Genomic DNA, 22,267 nt, shown 5'->3' with positions numbered 1-22,267 from the left:
CCTATTTTATACCAAAATACATATGTGGCGGGATGTATATTCCAAGGCAGTACACAATTATGAAAAGGATATTTGAGTTTGGTATCGTGTATCCCAAGAAAATTAGAAAGGAAAGTAGTTTCTATACCTGCAATTAAGCTCTTGAATCCTTTTGAAGTTGAAAATGGAAATCAAAATAGGGTCACAACCTTGGAATCATGATATGAAATGATAGATCAATAGTAGGCGGTTTCTGCGGGGGACCGGCTAGGTCAAAGCCTATGGGCATACTTCAGGTTACTATAACTTCGCTAAGCACGTCTATTATCATCCCACAATAATATTCGATCTAGAAATAGAAAGACCAAATTAATTCCAAATTAATTCCAAACTAAAGCAGAAAGACAGAGGACACGGCACGTGCCAAGGTTTCGATGGCTAGTGAGGCGCTCGGACTTACCGCCGTCCCAAGTTGATCTACCCGTCTTCCCCAACCTCTAAGCGCTGCCTCTCTTTCTCCAACACTCAATCACTGCGAATCTAGCAGACGAAAGCATATATCTGTTTTCCTCATTTTGGAAACATTCTTTCATACCGGTGCTGAAAGTCATTGAATTGGAAAACTGCCAAGACTCTCGAACACAGCGACTTGGACGAGACTCGACCCAGATCAGTCGCATTGCTAGACTAGGTCGGATTTTGATCATCTTGCTTGCGCATATCAGCCTGTCTGACGTGATCCAGGCAATAATAGAAACCACGGTGTCGCGAGAAACGCCGCCGTCGGACCCATCAACCACGGCGTGCCCGCCCCATCCAACGGACTCCCTAGAGGAGGACGACGATTATTACACTGCACCTCCACCGCATTCCCCAGCACCAGCGTCAAGTTCCTCACCCGCATATCCTCCGCCATTTTCGTCTCTTATCTTCTCGTCACTGTCAGACACCAATCACCCATATAAAGTTACTGAACCTGGACCCGCTTGTCCTCCAGCCTTAGCGCCTCCAGCACCTGTCGAGGAGTCGCTCGAGCCGGCCCCATCTTCGGCAGTTGTTGCTGACACAAAAGCATCTTTCACTGAACCAAAAAACGAGGGCTCTTCTGACGACGGTGAACCACCACCACCATACACAGAAGGCTATAGTCCACTTGAGTCATTCACCTACGTGATGGCTGCTGCAGGAGGTGCCTCCAGTATCATAACCCAGGTCCAGCAGACCGGGGGCCCGCCAATCAACACTCTTGGTGGTATGTTTGGTAACCAAGGCCGCTTGGTATGCTTTGCGCTAACATGTTATAATAGATATCGGCGGAGATGAACACGTCGGTCTTGATCTTCGGTAGGGTCACACATTGATTCATATCTCAATTATGCATAGTCTAACGAGTTGATAGTGGTACGCGGTTTACCCTTTCGCGAGATGAGCTGTTGACTTTGCCTGAATTCGTTCTGCTCTCTCTCTTCCCCAATGGCCTCCTGCCGGATGGACATTCTACAAATGGTTTTCATGACGGGGATGTATTCCCGGTTGACGTACGCAAATCCCTATCTTGAGTATCAGTGTCTTTCTGACAGCTATTATCCAGTATGACCCGGTCTCACTTCAGTACATGCTGGATTTCTTCCGAACTGTTGCCCAAACCATCCCCTCATCTCTGCCTTCCGGCTCAAACTCACCAGACATGGAATTGTCAGACCCAATGCAGGGCTCAGCCCGTGACATGCTGCAGGACCGTGCTGGTATCATTGTCCTCCGAGAGGACCTTGACTTCTATGTGATCCCCCCTCGCGCCGACATTGGACACGATGAAATGCTTGAAGTCAAGCGGGCGGCCGGTAGATCGCTGTTGAGACAGGACGGCATATTTTCTGGACTGCGCAAGAGCGAGGAAATTGGATCAACTGAACAGCATCTTATTGAAATGCTGACAGCCGGGTGAGTAGAACCTGGGGTTTCAATTATGGGCCACGCTAATATACAATGCAGAGGTTTTGATCGTGCTGACCAGTGGGGCCACCGTGCCCCGGAGCCTAACAAGGCAGTAATCTGCAGCCTTGCACTGGCCAAACTCCGCACTGATATCCGCGGAGACCTGTCAAACAACAATTCTGTGGGCATGGCCCAGAAGCTTCTCCTGTTTTGGCGCAAGCCTGCCCGCCGCTGCTGGTGGGAGGGTATCGAGCTTGACGACGTCGAGGGTGTCGAGGGGCCAGTAAAGGTCTGGATCCGGCGTGTGTGGACTTTGGAGATGGTAAGACCCCCATCCCCAGTTGACTCAAAACTCATGATAGCTAACCCCATCGCAGAGTGTTATTGGGCTCCGTTGATTTTTTTTCCCCCTTCTTCTTTCCCTTGCATGTGCGATTATCATTCCCCCGGCCTTGTGCCTCGAAGTTTCGACTGTTATTTTTTTCTAGAGTTGCATTTAAATATGTCTGCAACAAATATTCAAGTTTTTCCATCTTACCGACAGCAGCGCCGGCGTACTCATTCCTTTCGGTGTATTCATTTTCTAGTCTGATTAGTAAATTCTTTCTTGAATATCAGTTAGTTTGGCTGTGAAGATTGAATATATGGTGCAAATCTAGTTGGCAATTGTAGCCTTTCCCTCGCATTCTGTTTGATTGTTTTGGTTTTCTGTCTTGCATTCATATGACAATGAGTCCAGTCCACCACGTAGCCATGGCTCGAACAATGGGCAAAGGCTCGTGCCTAGACGTATTGACGATTTAATGATCTTATTGATGATTTTCATTGATACGCCTACTGATGCCCCTGTTGTTTTACTACAATGGTTTCTAGGCTTTATGGCCTGAGGCATGAATCACATGATCCCCTCCCTGGAATGGGACTAGCGTCGAATTGGGCAAAGTCGCGCAGAATATCGATCTCAAGCCAATCTCTCCAGCTGGATCCTATCTGGATGCCTTTGACGCGATCTTTATTTTTGTCACACATTTACTTTATGCTGTGGCATCATACAACTACTCGTTGTTAACTTTCTCGCGCTTGGACCATTCTCAATTGTGCCTCACTGCAGTGATCAGCCCTTCGAACATCGAGCCGATCAAAACAATCGCAAGCTCTCTTTTCTCCAGCCCATACCCTCGAAGGGGCATGTTATTGTGCAATTGAATCGCCAACATGTCCCCTCTCCGAGGCTATATCAGTTCCTACCCTCCGCGCATGCGCCAGTATGGAAACGCGTTGCTCACACCTGTCAATCCTCCAACCCAGACCGGCCCGACTCCGCGCACCACAAAGCGTGGAACTACAGCCATCAATTACGCAGAAGATGGCTTTGATGACGAGGATTTTGATGAGAACGATGGGCCCCGCCGGCCGACGGGACTGAGGAGCCTTCGGCGCGAAGAATCCGCTACCGACAAGTTGGTTCCCTACTCAGATAAGCTGGGCAAAGAAGTGCATGCGCCAGTGGAGGTGCAAGGCCTCTTTCGCGAGTGGATGATCAAGCGAATGTTGCGACCAGCGTATGTTCCCTATTGCCAGGACTGATGTGGCCATTAACGACAGTGGCCTCTGTCTTCCCCGTCTATCCTTAAATCTGGCTAACATACAGCGCGGTGATTCTAGGTGTGCCGATCAACTGCAGATTCAAGCGCAACTCCCCTTGACACTCGTTCCAATCCGAATTGACGTCGAAGTCCCCGCCCATCAACCCCTCGAACCATTCCCTTTCCCACGCACAGCCGTGGACCCTAGCATCAACCAGACTCTTCCTGCGTATCGCAGACCTGAACCATTACCCCCGTTCCGCATTAAGGATACCTTTTTATGGAACCTCCACGAATCACTCTCAACGCCTGAAGAATTTGCTATTGGATTCGTTCGCGATCTTGATCTCCCAAATCCTCAAGCCACGACCATGACCATCAGCAACCAGATTCGACAGCAGCTGGAGGAATACGCTGGTGTCGCTCTCCACCCACTCTTCCAGAGCACAGATGCAGGCACGGTGCCCAGTATTACGCCACGGACTGAACCGCCAACAGACACGCCAACGACACCAGCTGCTGCCAACGTTACGACACCTGATAGCCGGCCCAATGTGACGACCACTGTGACAGTGACCAAGGAAGCGCTGGTAAATGACAGCCTTTTGAACCCAGATGACGCATATCGGTGCTTGATCACCCTCAACATCAACCTGCAAAACAAGCTGTACACAGACAAATTCGAGTGGTCTCTACTACACCCACCTGGCATGGCCGAAGAGTTTGCGCGCATCACTTGCGCAGATCTCAGCCTCGGTGGTGAGTGGGTCAGTGCGATTGCGCATGCCATTTACGAAGCAGTCCTGAAGTTCAAAAAGGAAGTCTGCGAGAGCGGTGCTCTTGTCAGCGGCATCAACGGCTACGGCAATGAGATTGAAAATTTGGCAGCAAATGGCGTGGAGGCCGGCTGGCGTTACGACCCTGAAACAATCTGTGATGAGTGGCAGCCTCAAGTTGAGACATTGTCCAAGGAAGAAATTGAACGGAGAGAAGGTGACCGTGAGCGTCAGATCCGACGTCTGCGCCGGGAAACAGCCAGGTTCTCTTCAACCACGGGCATCACACCTGAGATCTCAAGGCAGAACAGTGGCAATTACTTTGAGGTAGATAGTGAGACTCCGCTCGGACGCGGAGAAAGGAACAAGCGCAAGCGCCGATTCCGCAGCTTGAGCCCTACAGGCAGAAGTGGCACTCCTGGTGGCCGAGGAACTCCTGATACCGGATCAGGGGCTGGATATGGTGGCGGTGGTGGCACACTTTCCGACTGGTATGTGGCTGCTAGATACATCTCGCTGGAATATTCACTAATGATTTCTGCCTATAGGGAACGCCAAAGCTGGAGATGCAAGAACTGTGCGGTGTGGGGCACAGCAGTTTGGGCTGTGCGCGATGGTCCAGATGGCCCACGGGTAAGTGCTCCCAGAATGTATTGCAAGCAGTATCTAACCACCATCCTCTCTAGACACTCTGCCATAACTGTGGCCTGCTCTACGAGCGTGATAAGGTTGCACCAGAATGGTCCAAGGATCTTCATCGTCACGACGTTCCCGTCGGCCGATATGGCTAAATTATTAACGCCATCTTTCCTTACATCACCTTAATGTACTATCTTAAGCTTCAATGACCTACTTCACGCCATCTATTTCTCCGTGTCCTTCTCAACCATCTAATCCGCTATTGTTGCACCTTTCTTATTTCCCTTCTCGGCGCCACGGCGTATCGCCTTCTGTTCTGTTGCAGGCATCTGCTTTCAATTTCTATCCGAAAAATCTAGGGGCGTTATGTGAATCATTATCTTTCTCTCAACCAATGTCTTTGTTGCCATCGATGTATGTTCTTTGCGCGGACGACTAGAAGGCAAAGAGCTACCAGGAACCAGAGTAGACATTCAATGAGACTAGACAATGATACATTTATTCCACTTTCAGGTACAATCGATCTTGGATATTCATTCTTGTCCCATGCAATTCTAGTTGCTTCGCCGCAGCCATCCCCCGCTGCTATTCCTAAGACATACCCTTTGTGCATTTCTTTGGCAGATCAGATCCAACGGCCCGGATGTGATGCCTGAATAGTCTACCTTGTCCAATTCCAGTTCAAAGTCCCAAGACCCTATACACCACTCCCCTGTGGACTACAACATACAACTGGATCAAATGGCACCAAATCCCCCTTGGCCATCTGTATCGAGCCGAAATGATACTCAAGCTAGTGAATAAAGATATGAGACAGAGCTTACAGGCCTGCAGGATGTAGAGAGATGAAATTTGCCTTGTTGCTTAGTGAATTGTACCAATACTGTAAGAACCTTAATATCAATATGTATAAAGGACATTGAGTACACTTGGGATGATAGGTATCACATCCTAAATGCTCAGTCTTGAGTTTATGAAAGTTTGATGTGGGTGCAGACCTCCATGAACCTCAACATGCTGATGTTGATTTCTCTGCAAGTTGTTAGGCACCAGCCGCGTCACTCGGAGGGGAAGAAGAGCTCTAGATAAGAGGAAGAAGGGGGATTGAGAGAAGGGGGGGGGGTTTATACTCCCAACATACGCATCTTCCCGGAATGAAAAGTTTCCCTTCTTTCCTATTTTGTCCTTTGTCTCGCGACTTGATGGCACCACAGACAACTGATCATGTGGAGGTAGGCACCTCCTTCACTTCCATTTATTGGATATTCTGGAATGAAGGTCACCCATTCTGTCTTCTTTGGCCCCTTGTACTCGACAAGGTTATCCTTTCATGACCCAAACTTCGTCAAGGCCTTTTCATTTGGCTGTAATTAAGCGCCTTCCCTACATACCTATGTAGGCATAGCCATCGAATACCCCCCGCAAAATGGCCCGCTGGCAGCCTGTCTAGACAAATCAACCTTGAAGGAACTTGAGGATATGGTCAAAGCCCTCAGGTTCCTTAACCCAGTGACCGTCACCCTCTGCGCCAGTGAACTCCTGCCAGTCGACGTGTACCATAATCCTGCGTAGAACTTGGCATGCCTGCCGTCCAAGGTCCACAGATACCCATGGATCGTCTGATCCATGGCTTAGAAAAACAGGTGTAGATAAAATAGAACTGTCGACAAACTGATCAGAGCGCGAAATCTCCCCCGCAATCTCATCAAAGAAGAACCCAGTTATTAGACTCTGTGCCTGAGAGCTGCCAGGACTAAGGGATGGCTCGGATAGCAACTGCTCTAGCTGCTGTGCGAATGGCAGCCAACCACAAAAGCCTAGAAGACCACCTAGTGGTCCTTGGATTCGGCCCGTCGCAGTTGCAGACAAGAACGCCCACAAGGCAGTTGCCATGCCCTGGCTCATACCTCCAAGATAGATGTGGGAAAGTCGCCCATCTAGCAGTCGAGCTTCCTTCTCGAGAATATCGAAAATGTGTAAGACTGACTCTCTTATTCCATCTTTCTGTAATTCCTGTCGTTCCTGGATATTGCCTAAAGAGTAGGCGTCAAACCAGGTGCACATCTCCTCTTCGAATGTAGTGCTCCACCGGTCGCGTGAGGTTGGAAAGACCCAGCGATAGGAGGGTAGACAGGAGGGCAGGTTTTTGCCTTTCGAGGTTGAAGATGAGAAAAGCTCATCGGCGAACTCGGGGCCATCACTGCCGCGACCATGTAATAGGATAACCGTGTGGGTGTGGGCGTGGGGGGCTTGGGGAGGATGGATGTGAGGTTTAGGGAATTCCATACTTCCTGTCTGTATTTTTGTGATATAGGAGATATTAGATAATTTCGGAATTTTATCTTGGTTGGGCATCCATCCCCACAGTCACCAGTCAGCGGTCAGCGGTGCACGTTTAAACGACCTACATTGTTGCAATATAAACACAAGGTGTATGGTGGCCTAAGGTCCCAACAAATTATCTTGCCTGCATGTTTATTAAGATGCTCAGGTATAAACAGTTATCCTTTACATCTAGGCTAGGTGACAGCTCATGCCATCTGCTTCTAAAGTTAAGTATCATCAAGTCATCTTATGTGGCAGATAGGCCAGCCTCATCGCACCCAGGAGTAATAGTAACTAGGGCCGCCACGGATTTACAAGCTTAATATTTTGAGCTTAATCGATATCATAACTGAGTTGTCACTTTCAATGGTTTTATAAACTTCCCCTTCAGATTTGGTCTTCACCTGGGCGAAGCCCTAAGCCCAATGCAGAAGTGGAAGTGGAACAACGCGGAGATAAGCAACCAGCGTCAGAGAATACAACTCTGTCCGCAATATGGGTTTGGCATCTTAGTGTAGCTGTGTAGTAACTGAGCCATAATCTCTCCACCCTAGCGTCAACCTAAGCCCGTGTTGGAACAGCGTATCAGAATGTTTATAACCGAGCTGTCTCTTTCATTGGTGCATAAACCTTCCCGTGCGCCGATCAAGCACCTTGAAGTGCAGAATGCACAAGCTGTGCAAGCCACACCTGATGTTCCAGCTCACACAAAAGAGCCACCAAGCTCAGACTCCGAGCCAGAGGTCCGACCCATGAAACGTCTGAAGACTCAACAGAAGCAAGACTTGATGTGTCCACATTGTGCAAAGGACTTCAAAAGGCTCTTTAATCTCAAGTCTCACCTGTTGACACACAAGGCGGATCGTCCGTTTTCGTGTGATATCTGCTAGAAGTGCTTTTCCAGAAAGAACGATTGCAATCGACATAAGAAGATCCATTCGGGCGAAAAGGATTGGGTCTGCGAGGGTTGTCTGGTGTCCTTTGCTCGTGCGGACATGCTCAACAATCACCATCGCGAGCCCATAGGTCAAGGCTGTCTTGCCAAAATCCAAAACCAGAGACAGGGTTTTGTGCCTTGAGTGTGGTACACTTATGGACTAAGGTTCTGGTAAGTTTTAACACGTCTTTGATCCTTCGAATGCAGATCGCGTGGAGGAGCGTGTGGGGGGTTGAAGGGAGGTCTACTGTAAACGAACAGCTTTACAGAGGGATTAAGAGCAAAATGCCAGTTTATGAAGATTCTACTGTATTTCACATTGCTCATTTCTTAGCTAAGATCCAGTTGAACGGAACGCTCCGCGAAACTCCATTTTCTTCTTCACAATCCACAGCAACCTCGTCAATCTCAATCTCAAAGCCAATCTCCGTGAGAAGTCTTCTCGTTTCGTTTCTACCCCAGCCACTCCAATGCATTGCCCCTTTTGTGCCACCCAACCAAGCTTGATCAGAAGAGCTCTCAAATCCAGTCTCGGGGAAATTCGCGAGAAGCCGTCCCCCAGGTTTCAACCAATCAAAAATGCGACGAAGGATCGTAGTTTGTTCATTGCGTGGCAGATGAAAAATGGAATACATGGCCATCACGGCATCGAAATGCTCCTGGCTGAATTCCAATTCCATCATATCCCCTGATATCAGGTTCACGGACTCAGGAAGGCGCTCTTTTGCCAAGGCAATTTGAGTGTCGGATATATCATTTGCAGTGACGCTGATGTATTCACGCGATGCCAACAGTTGAGTGCACGGTACCCCAGCGCCGCATCCTAGCTCAAGGATGCTGATCTGGCGGTTTTCCTTTGCAGAGTCAAAGGATCGAAGCATGCGATCGAGATAGGAAAGGCGTATTTCATGAGAAGGTTTTGTCCAGTCCAGGTAGACTTCAGCAATATCATCATAGGCTTTCTTTATATCGGCCTTGATTTGATGGTTATTGATGGCCTCGGACATTATGGCAGAGTAGTCAATTTACAGTGTGCTGAATGGTGAATCCGGGGTAGAAAGAGAAACCATCAAGGGATATTCTCAGCTATTTGAAGAGTTCCAATTAACAATGACTCATTTGGTGATTCATCTGGAATACGACTGGTTGTTTTTATCCATGGATGGTAACCCGATGAGGATTAGTGTAGTTACGAGACCGGGGTAATTGGGGTAATTCAATGTTGGGGATATTCTCTTCTGATTCGAGTTCACCTGGGCAATTTAAAATGTATTACGGAGTACTACCTAGGAGGGTCACTTTTATCTGTACTAACACGAATAGTCAGCCGCTTATGCGGCCTTGTCTAGTCTTTTTTAGTAGTCTTTTTTAGTAGTCTTTTTTAGTAGTCTTTTTTAGTAGTCTTTTTTGGTGGTCTTCTCAGATTCTTCTCCGTTAGTCTTTTCAGATGTCTGTTTTTATAGATATTTTCTAGGTTGCTAGGGAGTAGAACAAGGCGGAAAAAGGCTTGATTTGTGAAATGGAATTTTCTACCTAGGTAGGTATAGTTAACCTTTGATGAATATCCCCAACACCGAAAAAGAAACCCTACTCTTTCGAGAAAGGCCATTTCCAGTTCCGAATATGTTCAGGATCAATCCCATTATTGAAAGCCTCAGACTTGCCCGCAAGCTGTTCATTGAACAGCTTCTCTCTCACGCCAGCTGCCGTGTTCCCAAGAGATTGAACCAAATCAATGGCAGTCATAGCGAGACTGTATCGATCGGTCTCATTGCGCATAGCCAGTTCGAACGGTGTGTCAATGTTGCCCTTCTCTTTGTACCCTCTCACATGCAGGTTATGTTGACCAGGTCGCTTGTACGTGAGTCGGTGGATGAGCCAGGGGTAGGAGTGGAAATTGAATATTATGGGCTTGTCGGTGGTGAAAATGGACTTCCATCTCCTATCTGGCATTCCGTGGGGATGGTGGATGGCGGAAATCAGTCGGAATAGATCCACCACATTAACAAAACGGACTTTGAGCTGTGGGAGATGTTCACGTAGTAGTGCGGTCGCGGCTAGGGCCTCGTGTGTTGAAACATCACCGCAGGACGCGATCACGATATCGGGCTCTGCGCCTTGGTCGTTGCTCGCCCAGTCCCAGATTCCGAGACCCTTGGTACAGTGCGCGACGGCTGCATCCATGTCCAGGAACTGAATGTGCTCTTGTTTATCAGCAACGATCACGTTCACGTAGTTGACACTGCGGAGACAGTGGTCCATCACGGATAGGAGGGTGTTGCCGTCGGGCGGGAGATAGATGCGAACCACCTCGGGGCTCTTGTTAGCCACCACATCGAGGAATCCAGGGTCCTGGTGAGTGAAGCCATTGTGGTCTTGTCTCCAGACAGTGGCGGTGAGGAGGATGTTAAGAGACGAGATTCGGGCTCTCCACTCTACTTCAAGGCACTTCTCGATCCACTTGCAATGTTGGTTCACCATAGAATCAATGACGTGGATGAAAGGCTCATAGCTGTTGAGCAGTCCGTGCCGCCCAGAAAGAAGGTAGCCTTCCAGCCACCCTTCACAGGTATGTTCACTGAGGATCTCCATCACGCGGCCATCGGGGGACAGATTTCCTCCGTCTTTATCTTCTTCGAAGTAATCCCCCATCCAGACTTTCTTTCCTGCTTTGTACACCTCAGAAAGCTTGTTAGACTCAGTCTCATCGGGCCCAAAGAGCCGGAAGTTATGCATGTTCTGAGCCACTATATCACGAAGGAAAATCGCCATGTTGGCCATGCCTCCCTTGATTGTCAACCCAGGATCAATATCCTTGAACCCATACTCTCGGAAATCAGGAATATCGAGCGGACTGCGTAGAAGACCTCCATTACCAACGGGGTTGGCACTTATTCGCGAGTTACCCGTTGGCGCGAGTTCTTTCAGTTCCTGAATCAATGTGCCATTCTTGTCGAAGAGCTCTTCTGGTTTGTAGGCCTTCATCCATGTTTCCAACACCTTAAGATGAGAGGGGTTGGTGCGGACATCAGTGATAGGAATTTGGTGCGCGCGCCAAAATCCCTCGAGAAGATGGCCATCAATCTCCCGGGGAGCCGACCATCCCTTGGGTGTGCGCAAAACGATCATTGGCCAGCGGGGTCGGAACGGGGTCTTTGACTTTCGGGCTTTCTTCTGATGCTCCTTGATCTCTGTGACACATTGCTCGAGTGTAACCGCCATGGCTTGATGCATGCTGTCGAAGTCACTTCCCTCCACAAAGTATGGTTTCCATCCATAGCCAACGAGCAAAGATGAAAGTTCGTCGTGGCTGATTCGTGCAAGCACCGTCGGGTTGTTGATCTTGTATCCATTGAGGTGGAGAACAGGCAGGACTGCTCCGTCGTTGATCGGGTTCAGGAACTTCGTGCTGTGCCAGCTGGTTGCAAGTGGGCCGGTCTCGGACTCGCCGTCTCCAACCATGGTCAAAGTAATGAGATTGGGGTTGTCAAAGACCGAGCCAAACGCATGCGAGAGTGAATATCCCAGCTCGCCTCCCTCGTGGATACTGCCAGGTGTCTCGGGGGTCGCGTGGCTTCCAATCCCACCAGGAAAAGAGAATTGTTTGAAGAACTTCTTCATGCCCTTTGTATCCTTGCCTTTATCCGGGTAGACTTCCGAGTAGACACCCTCAAGGTAAGATTGTGATATGATTCCAGGGGCGCCATGTCCGGGGCCGGAAACGAAAAGAACATCGAGGTCATACTTCTTGATGAGTCGGTTCATGTGCATCCAGGTAAAAGATTGTCCGGCATCAGAACCCCAATGACCCAAGAGTCGAGCTTTGAGATGCTCTAGCTTGAGAGGTTCTGTGAGGAGTGGGTTGTCGCGAAGATAAAGCATGCCCAAACATAGGTACATGCTGGCACGAAACCACGCATTCATCTTGCGGATTGTCTCGGCATCCAGAGGCTTCCCTTCCACCGTTGAACGAGCCTCTCCATAGGCGGAAATGCTCTTTTCGCCCGACTTTGATGCCATGTTGTGTATCCCTGCTGGAGCGGAGATGTTGCACGATATATAGGGAAGCCAATCCCTTGATGTGGTGACTTCGGGGATCCGACAAAGATATAAGAGTTGTAGATTTTAAGATATGATCAATTCGCGATGAAGAAAGGTAATGATTTCATGTCAAGGAAGACACCAGAGATCTGTGTTAATAAACGTGAGAATGATTATCACTAACAGCCTTATTGTCTGACAAGTCAATGACGTGCAATTTGTTAATAATAAGCGTACCGCCAGGCTTGTGCGGTGCTATGTGCGCAATGTGCGCATAGATAAGCATGAATCATGAGCGCATGTGTAAATTGTCACCATGGTTAATATTTATTATTGTCCATACATAAGATAGACCGTTAGTCATGGACGCCAGCCCTGTGAGGTTACGTAGTTATGTTGTAAGCGAGTGGAGGAAGCAAATGTATGTAGTAGAATGTAAGTGTCATTGAGTGACATGCTTGGACTGTTATATATATGACCGGGGAAACTCCCTTGCGGAATATTCTTCCTCCGAGGCTACGAAGAATATACTAATCTAGAAGGGCCTGAGATCCTTACCCCACAATCCGCTCACGTGACAGTATCCCTTTGAGGAGTATAAAATGGTCAATCAATACCGAGAGTGGATAGGCAATGTAGGTATACAAATTGTAGGTCCCCAAAGATTATATCTAGTTCTAGGGCACTACATCCTCCCTAAAACATTGAGAACAAAAATAAGCCCAGCCAAGAACGTCACAATCACACAAAGTATGCAGCATAATTTCTCCAGCGCCCTCCTTCAATTCAAAAACTCTCCACCTGTCTCCTTCAAAACCAATTGGTACTCGGGTTCGAATTGCATATACATGACCTCAGGAGTACCTGTTCCTTTCTTGGTGTAGAGTGCAACTTCATCATCCACCAATGTCTTCTTCAAGACTCCTTCGCTTGCACCAATCGACCCAGGTGCTGTCGAAGATTCCACCAGGATCTGAGTCTGACATGCCCTCTCTAATGCAATAAAAAAGGCTGCCGCTTCTGCAACTGTTCCCCCAGCAGTAAGTAAACCATGATTCTGCATTATCAAACTTTTGTTTTTGGGGCCAAGATAATCAGCAATACGTTGACCCTCTTCCTGTGCGAAAACAACGCCCCCAAAAGCTGGATATACCGAAAGATCGTCGTAGAACATGCAAGAATCTTAAAGTTTAAAACATGGTCAGCAGGAATGTGGGTTTTGATCATGCGCTGGTTTTACCTTGATTCAGCATGTCAATTCCCCTGCCAAAAGTGCTCCAAGCTCTTCCGAAGGGACTGTGCATATGACACGCCGCATGGATATCGGGTCGCCTCTGGTGGATTGCTGAATGAATAATGAACCCAGCTGTATTGACCGGCTTATTTGCTCCAGCGACCCTATTTCCTTGTTCGTCTACCCGTACCATATCAGAGACCTTTAGAAGGGCGAAGTGTACTCCATATGGATTGATCCAGAATGTGCGGGGTTCGACGGGGTCTTTGGAGTGTTAGAACATCTAAACGAACAAACGAGATTGTCGGAGTACGAGGGATCTAAAAAGTTAGCATACCTCGGAGACTGATATGGCCACTGCTACCATCTGAGAATCCCAGTTTGGCGAATATGCGAAAAGCGCCCGCCATCTGCTCGAGAAGCCATTGTCGCTCTTCTTCTTTGCTGATGGGCCTAGGAATGCGATGCAGCCTGTTTACTTCACCGTTGTCACTTGTTTCTGTGTTTAGGGCAGAAACGATCGGCTTCGGTTCAACGGTAGTCACAAATGATGACATATTGTGCACTTTTTGGCTTGGATGAATGAGGACTTGCGATGGTGGTTTGACGATGCCAGAGATAACCGAGGCAAATAAATGTTAACCCCGCAGAACCGTTGACTCTAAGACTTCTGTATTGATTATGACATTATATACAACCTATCAAAAGAGGGTCTGGGTCTGCACTCAGCCTTTAATGGAATAAAAGGGTCCAGCTCCTACTCGTAGGGTACCGAAACCCATCCTCACTGTTGGAGGTTGTCTTTGGTTAACCTTTTCGGCGGGAGATATGAGCCCGAGTATGTAGAGAATCTAGAATTCTAGAGAGCAATACATATGTGTTAGGTACTACGTAGTGGGCTATATTCTGCTATTTCCTCCGTTTTACCTTTTTGCGTCTGGTCTCTGTTCGTAGAGCGAATACATCTCACTTCCGGTATCTCTTCTCCAACCTCAGACTACGAGGAGGTATTGAATGGTACATTTAATAGAGATAGAGATAGATATTGCATGGCATCTACTGGCATCTATCGCTACATACTCGGAGTCATTGCCGAGATTTGCGTTTAGAATATTTTAGATTCGCCCCATGGACATGGCTAAATACCCATTAGACTCGAGTAATCTACCATGTTATGTTCATGATATTAGATTAAAAGCCTGCATTACGCAATGCCGAAGTGACATATTAAATGTAGTATATGCTAAAATGTAATAGTCAAAAACAAACCTAAAATGCAAATACCGCAACACAAGAAGAGTTCAAAGAAGATAAAGTCGGTCGAAGACCAAGAAATGAACCGAAAAATCTAACAGCAGAAGACAAATTTGAAATGTATAAGGAAAGGCAGAACCACGAATCTTTCAGCAAATTAGAACAAACTTTGAAAGTCTGTAACCGGATGAAGCCTTCCAATTCTGAAGGATGCCGTCAATTGTGCCGAGGTTGCGGTAGGAAGAGTCCTCTGACCCTGTGGTATCCCGGGGTTATAATTAAAAACCCAAAGACGCATGGACTGATCAGGACAAGTTCCAGTGTAAAATCTGTGTCGCAGCCATGACCCACTCAAACGGTCAGCGCCAACCCTCGTTGCTTGACCACTCTGAATAGAGGCCGGTATCGCCTGCCAGTAAGGGGACATCCAAGCCGATTCATCTGTACTCCACATGTTGACTTCTAATTCTCTAAATAGCGAGGTGACCCGCCTCCCATCTGCGACATAAAGAACTCCAACACCCAGGCACCGGGGCAAGGGGTATATGTGTCCATCGTTTGCACCCATATTCCGAAGAAGGTTGATGTCGTCTTCAAACATGCTCATATGTGTAGAGCCAGTGTCATCCATAAACGGGAATTCAAAGCTCGGTGGCCTGGGTGGTGGTTTTTCATCTTTCTCATCTTTTCCATCTTTTCTGTTTTTTCCATCGTCTCCTTTTTTTACTGCAACCGGTGGATCCTGCGGGATCCGAAGGCTAAGTCTTACCTAAAGAGGATTATCAGAAATAACCCTCAAAAAGAGTGGCCGATAGGGCAATTGAGAGGGGAATGGCAACCATTGTGGAATTCGCACGCGGATCCGGCTGGCATACCATCGAAGTCTTGCTGATGCCAGGCGCATGCCCGAGAACCTGAATATTCGGTTTTAGTATGTTTATTGATGCAATTAAGGGCTTTTGACAAGACTGACACCTTCGACCCAAAACCCTACATGTCCCTCACATTTGTCGTGAATGTAGCGATATTCATCCCAGTAGAAAGGTCTCGGCAGGCAGAGCTGAACTCCAGCATGCCAGTAGGTGACAAAGTCCGGATTCCAATCTAATTCGCATGATCGATAGTGTGCTATGATGGCTTTTACCGTATCGACCATTTTGTATTCGTCGTTTCCCGTCACGAGCCAATTCAACGTAAATTTGAGATCATCTAGGCGTTGTACAACGGGCCAACTTAAACCTGGCTCTGTACCCATCAGTGCACTGGTTAGAAGGGAGCAAATTAGTCTTTATTAGGGAATTTGGTGTTATAAGATGACTCACTCGCGTTACGCCTGCTTTGCCATGAATTCGTTCATTTTATGTTGATACACATGAGGCATAATATTCTCTTCGATCCGCTCAAGACACCTTTCGATTTGGGATTCGAAGTCACTGTATAGCAAAGGTTAATTACCAAGTATAAAAATGAACAGTGAATCCAGTGTTAAATTAGCCAGAGCGGGTAGAACTCACTCGGGCATCAGATCAGGCTCCTCTGGGTTCCAGCCTTTAGGTGCATTTTCCCGCTCTGTGATGACACCTTTTACCTTTCCCCATTGCTGTTTCTTGGGCATTTGTGGCCTCAGCTTCTTCCCTTTTTTCGAATAATCAATGTTGAGATCGGCTGCAAGGAGTTCCTCGTCCAGGACTTGCGGGATTTCCTTTTTTGTCTTTTTCTTTGGAGGAGGTGCCTCTGCATCTCCATTCAAGCCACCTTTCTTGCGTTTTCCATCGGGCTTCTTGGGTGCAGCTTTACCGGCAGGTTTTGCGGCCCGAGGGAAAATAGCCCTTGGAGGCATCTTGAAACAGAGAAGATAATTGCGACCAAGGTGGTGCTTGCTCTATGTAATTAGCAAATCAAATATTGAGCACGTATAAGTGTTGAATGTGAAGGACAGAATCCAGATGGTAAATATGTATTTGTATTCCAAGCATTTTGTGCAGGCCGAACCCATCGCACGGGAAGGAGGGCTCGACTATGCTATTTCAAAGAAAGCTTGAGCTTCAGGTCGTAGACAAGATACAACAAAGATGGCAGAGCATGGTTTTGGAAGGTCAACACTCTTTTTTTCATGCTGTTCATTCAACGTTGCTTTTGAAACGCCTAATTCGGTGTGTTTTTACAATCAGTGGATCTAACTTTGACGATTCCTCCAATATGCTTTTGGCTTATTCCGTTCATGTTTAACAGGATTTGTGCTGCTTGTTTGGGCTCTGTCTGGGCAATCCCCCTCCGCTATACCTGATGTTAAAGGAAGGGCTTTGTCAAACAAAGATTGGTGGATTCAACCCCAAAATTTCAGAGCCTTCACTTGGGTCACTTTGAAGCCATGGAAAGACATCGGCTAACTCCATCTCCCTCAGACCCCATTAGCTATGAGAATGAGAGCCAAAAATAGATTGTGACGCGATGAGATACACGTCTCAAGGCGAGAAAGCGTACAAGTTGCAGAGCCGTGGAGGAAAACAAAAGAAGATCTGACTCTTGCCCTGTTTATTTTTACACAACTCACTATCTTTACCCAGATGTCTCAGCTATTATCTAGTCCTCTTTATTACGTAGTTTTTATCACGTAGTTTTTATCGTGGAGTTGGTAGGTTGTTGAACCTAGGTCGCGCCTCTAGCGACTGAGTATGCAGTAACCAAGTATGCAGTAACTGATTCCCACGTTAACAGATGTGTTAGATGTGCGAAAAAAAGACGTCCTGTGAATTAGAAATGTTTCAATCAACTCGAATTTCTCTATGACATAGTCACAATACCACATCGTACACTACTCTGTACATATAAATACCCACATATTAAAACCCGCGTCTCCAATCTCCGAAACCGGGGCCGAAAACAACTCTAACTCGAGGTTTCCCGTCTTCCTAATATTTTCATATAATACACAAGCTTCTTTTCGCCAAATATTTGAATCTCCGAGTCTGAAGGCTAGTCAGGGCTGTTTCACTGGAGCATCAAGATGGGCCAACCCAAGCCGACCGCAGTCCCGCTCCCCAATTCCGAGCAGTTCTACCTGAATAGCGAGCAGGGTGAAAGGTATCTGATTCAAGTGTCTTGGCCGCTACATTGGCACAGTGACAGCACTTCTGCTCGCGGGTCATTTCCCATATTGTAAGTGCTCACTGACGATTTCCCAGGCTTGGAGAAGAAGAAAATTGCGCGTTTACCAACTGTTATTAGATATATTGTCGATGGGAATGCTCTATTCTTGACTGCAACCGAGGCCGCCTGGCGTCGCGCACCTGCGTCGCATTTCGCTGGTGGGGGCATCATCGTAGCCATCGGATACCCATTGAACAGAGAGCTTTATGATATGCGACGACGCACCCTTGATTTATCTCCGCCAACAGAAAGTCCAATCTCTGGACATGGAGGCGCCGATGTATTTCTTGACTTCATTCAAAGTTCAGTGCGACCCGCGGTCAAGGCCCGATTTCCACAGGTCTCCATCTCTAGAGAAGCTCTCTACGGCCATTCGTATGGGGGATTGCTTGCACTACATGCGTTATTTACACGCCCCAGGTCATTTGATTGTTATATGGCCAGCAGTCCATCGATATGGTGGAATAGTGAATTCATTTTGCAGGAGGCGAAGGCCTTTCTGAAAAAAGAGCCTTTCGAAGAGAAATTGCCTTCGCTCATGGTCTTCTGGGGCTCAGTCGAGCAAAATCCTCACCAGTGGGATAATGAACCTCTTGAAAAATATGAATCAAGAAAGAGAATGGCCTCAGATTTTAGAATGGCTGACAATGCTCTCGATCTCTGCGGGATGCTGCGAGGTTGCAAACACTTGCATACTGTCCTGGCGAATGAGTTCGATGGGGAAGAGCACACAAGTGTGATGCTGTGCTCGGCAAATCGGAGTTTGACGATGTTCTTTGAAGATTGGCCTTTGCATCAGTCATAGAGAAATTTCATGAATCGAAAATGAAACCTATGCACAGATGAAATGGTGATTGATAAAACGAAGTGCACACATCGGCGGGAATATGTTCTCCAGATTATTACCGTTTATCACTTGGGGCAAAGTAAAAGGGGTTTCCATCTAGGGATTTGGGGGCCATGGTCTATCCACGAGAATACGGAAGCGTTCGGGCTGGGCTCGGCTTGGCTCCGGGTCCAGAATTCACCCCAGTAAGCTCGTGGATTGAAAGCCTGACTTTTTGTTGATGTTCTTTCCATGTCTACTTCTGCAGATATATAGGACAGCAGTTGATTGTCAAATTTAACAGGCTTTTGACTTAAATATGATGAACTCCTTTGAGACCTAGCTGTCGTGCGTGACTGCACAAATAGGTATGCCCGGGTGAGCAGCCCCCGGCCTCAATTTAAAATACCCAAAGAGGCTAGCCCCGGAGATTACCGCTCACCGGATCTAATCTGATCTCCATACTGATACGGTACGGTCAATACCTACATAGATACGTAGGACGATGTAACTAGTAGGTAGCCGGCATTTCATTTATTAAGCTAGAAAACTTAATTCCACATGGGTTTTGAGTGAATCATGATTGCAAATTTTGCACGAGCAATGTTGTTTAGCTAACCTTCAGTTCATTCCGCGTCGAATGCTATCCCCAACTTCGACAGGTGCGGCCTGACCATACATATTACAACATATGTAGCCAGTAGCAATCTTCAGCCTGGCTATTCTCAGCTGTATTCAAAATTGTCTGTGCACTCTCACTGATACCTAGTCCAAGGTTTGATATTGTCAATTCCGACATCGGACTTTTTAGGGCTAATTTTCCCCTCGACCGAACTGAGGCTCGTCTATTTGGCTTCACGGAAAAATGGTGACATTCATCACGCTTTCAATTTACTAAAGCCTCAGAATATTCTTTGGAACAGGCTAAATTTAGGATATCTCATGTGCAGTATCTCGTTAAGGCACAGAATGTTCCTATGGTGACGCCCGCGCCACCCGCTATGTCACTTATCTGATGCCCAGCTCGGAGGATTTGGTATTTAGGCTTGAGGCCAAGGTAACTTGATCCATTTTGTCTTAGAGCCACTTGGCAAATGCAAGACCAGCGCTTTGGCCATATCTCGAGTTTTGAGACACGGCAAAATAAATCGGTGTAATGGCACCAAACAACCCCCAATATCATGTTTTTTCTGCCCGCACCGACTGAATGGGAAGAAAAGCAAACCATCCTGGAAGGAAGGATACAAAGTATGGGTTTTATTGGTGGGTCAGTGAGTACATACTAATATCGATACTTCGTTCTAGCATCAAACGCCTAGGCGTAATTATGTTTTGTTTGCTAAACCTTTCGTTGTGGGGGGACAACCCTTTTGGGTATTCCGTCGTCGGCAATTGATGGTCCAATTTTCTCTCATTTTTAATCTGTATTTCTTACGTTATAACGTAAATACGTTAGAGCGTCTGACTCAACATGTGATATTTAATGTCTAGCTCCTCTCTCGTTTTGAATCAGTTGTCCCGCATCCAACGTGTGATTTCTTTGACTGCGAAGAAAAGATGGCGATAATAAGCAGATTCCATCGGATAGTTGGCAACAAGTCTGCAGAGACTGAGGTTACCTCAGTTGATGACCCAATTACCCTGCAGGTGAGAGCCGACGACAAGGAAGCTGGACATGCTCCCATCGATGACTTGACTGGCAAGGAGGAAGCCAGGCCTGCTGAAGATGCCCAAGCTGGTGTTCAGAAGATTGAGGCTGTTACTCTGGCCTGGGGAAAGGGATCCATGCTCATGGTTCTGATATTGTATGTGTCCCTGCCCTCGTTGCGTTATTTGGTCCTAGCAGATCAGCTAGCTCACGTCGCCCTTTTACAACAGTATCTGGCTTCTCACACTGGTGAACAATCTCAAGACTTCCGTCGTCTACAGCCTAAGCGCCTATGCGACAAGCTCTTTCGCGGGTCATTCGCTTTTGACCGTCATCGGTATCGTGGCATCTTCAATGACAGGCGCAGTGTATATTCCTATGGCTAAAGCTCTGGACCTTTGGGGTCGTGCGGAAGGTATTCTTCTAATGACTGGGTTCTGTATCTTGGGAATAGTCATGTTGGCTGCATCCCATAACCTAGCTACCTACTGCGCTGGACAGGTAAGATGGGACCTAACTGCCACGCCTTCATTCCTACAAGTATCTAACACCTCTATTAACTGCAGGTATTCTACTCGGTCGGATTCGGAGGTCTCGCCTACAGTTGGAATGTTCTCGCAACCGATGTGACAAACTTGAGAAATCGAGGGTTGGCATTTGCTTTTACGTCATCTCCGGCAATAATCTCAGCGTTTGCTGGATCTAAGGCCGCTGAAGGATTTCTCGCTAATGTCAATTGGAGATGGGGCTACGGAGTTTGGGCAATTATCTTGCCCGCTTTCGCTTTGCCGATATATTTCATGCTGGCCTATAACTTACGCAGAGCCGAGAGGGAAGGGATCCTCGTCAGGGAAAGAAAGGCCTGGAATTTTAACTTCGAAACAATTTGGTGGTTTATTAAAGAGTTTGATTGTGAGTCACCATATCGGGGTTTTGCGATAGTGCTAATTCTTTTCTCGATAAATAGTAATGGGTGTTTTCCTATTCGCTAGCGGCATGGTGGTATTCCTTCTGCCATTCACTCTGGCCAGTATGGCACCCCATGGTTGGCAAACCGGCTATATCATTGCCATGATTGTGGTTGGGCTGGTCCTACTCATCTCGTTTGGTTTCTATGAGACTTACCTGGCCCCAGTGCCATTCCTGAACTATAAGTTCCTCACCGATAGGACCGTTCTAGGCGCATGTCTCCTAGATATGACATATCAGATATCTTACTATTGTTATGCCGTCTATCTCCCGTCATTTTTGCAAGTGGTATATAATTTGGACGTGGCCACAGCTGGGTACGTTGGAAACACTTTCAGTGTCGTGGCGTTTGTCTTCTTGTTCTTCGCTGGCTGGCTCATCCGAGTGACGGGTCGCTATAAGTGGATTCTCTGGGTCTGTGTACCGCTCTACATCTTTGGACTCGGTCTAATGATTTACTTCCGTCAACCTGGTGGATACATTGGATACATTGTCATGTGTGAGGTCTTTTTCTCCGCCGCCGGCAGCGTTTTCATTCTGTGTGTGCAGCTTGCCGTCCTTGCTTCGGTCGATCACCAACACGTTGCCGCAGTACTTGCCTTGCTTTTCGTGATGGGAAGTATCGGTGGATCTATTGGCAGTGCAATCTGTGGAGCTATTTGGACAAACACGTTCTTGAAAAAACTTGCGGAAACCCTGCCAGAATCAGCCATGCCCAATTTGTCTCTCATTTACTCAAGTCTTCCCCAGCAGCTCAGTTATCCAGTTGGAAGCCCTGAGCGAGACGCCATTGTGGAAGCCTACGGCTATGCCCAACCAAGGATGCTTGCAGCTGGTACCGCATTCATGGTTTTGGGCTTCATCTGGGTTGGCATGATGAAAAACCTGAACGTCAAGAATATGACACAGACAAAGGGTAACGTGTTCTAATGGGAAACAATCGTTCCAGAGACGAGTAAACAATTGTT

The 22,267-nt window shown here is 47.4% G+C and overlaps 9 protein-coding genes across 9 annotated transcripts; 4 read left to right on the top strand and 5 right to left on the bottom strand.

The window, feature by feature from the left end:
• Window positions 1-413: 413 nt before the first annotated feature.
• Window positions 414-2,312, top strand: N7471_011006 (putative general stress response protein Whi2; the record flags this gene model as incomplete). Its single annotated transcript, XM_057283725.1, has 7 exons — window positions 414-420; window positions 527-1,231; window positions 1,287-1,323; window positions 1,379-1,517; window positions 1,571-1,920; window positions 1,972-2,236; window positions 2,292-2,312. The coding sequence occupies 7 exons, from the start codon at window positions 414-416 to the stop codon at window positions 2,310-2,312; spliced, it is 1,524 nt and encodes a 507-aa protein (XP_057129991.1).
• Window positions 2,313-3,129: 817 nt separating this feature from the next.
• Window positions 3,130-5,067, top strand: N7471_011005 (putative RSC complex subunit Sfh1; the record flags this gene model as incomplete). Its single annotated transcript, XM_057283724.1, has 4 exons — window positions 3,130-3,476; window positions 3,580-4,767; window positions 4,825-4,909; window positions 4,963-5,067. 4 exons carry the CDS (start codon window positions 3,130-3,132, stop codon window positions 5,065-5,067), a joined length of 1,725 nt encoding a protein of 574 aa, XP_057129990.1.
• A 1,303-nt stretch (window positions 5,068-6,370) lies between these two features.
• N7471_011004 (uncharacterized protein) lies at window positions 6,371-7,201 on the bottom strand (the record flags this gene model as incomplete). Its single annotated transcript, XM_057283723.1, has 1 exon — window positions 6,371-7,201. The coding sequence occupies one exon, from the start codon at window positions 7,199-7,201 to the stop codon at window positions 6,371-6,373; it is 831 nt and encodes a 276-aa protein (XP_057129989.1).
• A 629-nt stretch (window positions 7,202-7,830) lies between these two features.
• Window positions 7,831-8,130, top strand: N7471_011003 (uncharacterized protein; the record flags this gene model as incomplete). Its single annotated transcript, XM_057283722.1, has 1 exon — window positions 7,831-8,130. The coding sequence occupies one exon, from the start codon at window positions 7,831-7,833 to the stop codon at window positions 8,128-8,130; it is 300 nt and encodes a 99-aa protein (XP_057129988.1).
• Window positions 8,131-8,500: 370 nt separating this feature from the next.
• Window positions 8,501-9,184, bottom strand: N7471_011002 (class I SAM-dependent methyltransferase; the record flags this gene model as incomplete). Its single annotated transcript, XM_057283721.1, has 1 exon — window positions 8,501-9,184. One exon carries the CDS (start codon window positions 9,182-9,184, stop codon window positions 8,501-8,503), a length of 684 nt encoding a protein of 227 aa, XP_057129987.1.
• Window positions 9,185-9,764: 580 nt separating this feature from the next.
• N7471_011001 (phosphoketolase family protein) lies at window positions 9,765-12,197 on the bottom strand (the record flags this gene model as incomplete). The annotated part of the gene is made up of 1 exon (XM_057283720.1): window positions 9,765-12,197. One exon carries the CDS (start codon window positions 12,195-12,197, stop codon window positions 9,765-9,767), a length of 2,433 nt encoding a protein of 810 aa, XP_057129986.1.
• Window positions 12,198-12,999: 802 nt separating this feature from the next.
• Window positions 13,000-14,009, bottom strand: N7471_011000 (uncharacterized protein; the record flags this gene model as incomplete). Its single annotated transcript, XM_057283719.1, has 3 exons — window positions 13,000-13,400; window positions 13,459-13,716; window positions 13,790-14,009. 3 exons carry the CDS (start codon window positions 14,007-14,009, stop codon window positions 13,000-13,002), a joined length of 879 nt encoding a protein of 292 aa, XP_057129985.1.
• Window positions 14,010-14,863: 854 nt separating this feature from the next.
• N7471_010999 (uncharacterized protein) lies at window positions 14,864-16,546 on the bottom strand (the record flags this gene model as incomplete). The annotated part of the gene is made up of 5 exons (XM_057283718.1): window positions 14,864-15,475; window positions 15,582-15,620; window positions 15,680-15,968; window positions 16,038-16,139; window positions 16,221-16,546. The coding sequence occupies 5 exons, from the start codon at window positions 16,544-16,546 to the stop codon at window positions 14,864-14,866; spliced, it is 1,368 nt and encodes a 455-aa protein (XP_057129984.1).
• A 1,167-nt stretch (window positions 16,547-17,713) lies between these two features.
• On the top strand, window positions 17,714-22,229 carry mirB (uncharacterized protein; the record flags this gene model as incomplete). The annotated part of the gene is made up of 6 exons (XM_057283717.1): window positions 17,714-17,865; window positions 17,935-18,654; window positions 20,257-20,487; window positions 20,561-20,831; window positions 20,897-21,242; window positions 21,298-22,229. The coding sequence occupies 6 exons, from the start codon at window positions 17,714-17,716 to the stop codon at window positions 22,227-22,229; spliced, it is 2,652 nt and encodes an 883-aa protein (XP_057129983.1).
• Between the last annotated feature and the right edge of the window lie 38 nt (window positions 22,230-22,267).

The sequence above is a fragment of the Penicillium samsonianum genome, assembly GCF_028829775.1.
Source record: "Penicillium samsonianum strain IBT 33392 chromosome Unknown utg000007l_segment0_segment0, whole genome shotgun sequence".
NCBI lineage: Eukaryota > Fungi > Ascomycota > Eurotiomycetes > Eurotiales > Aspergillaceae > Penicillium > Penicillium samsonianum.
This window is presented reverse-complemented; position numbering and strand designations above follow the sequence as displayed.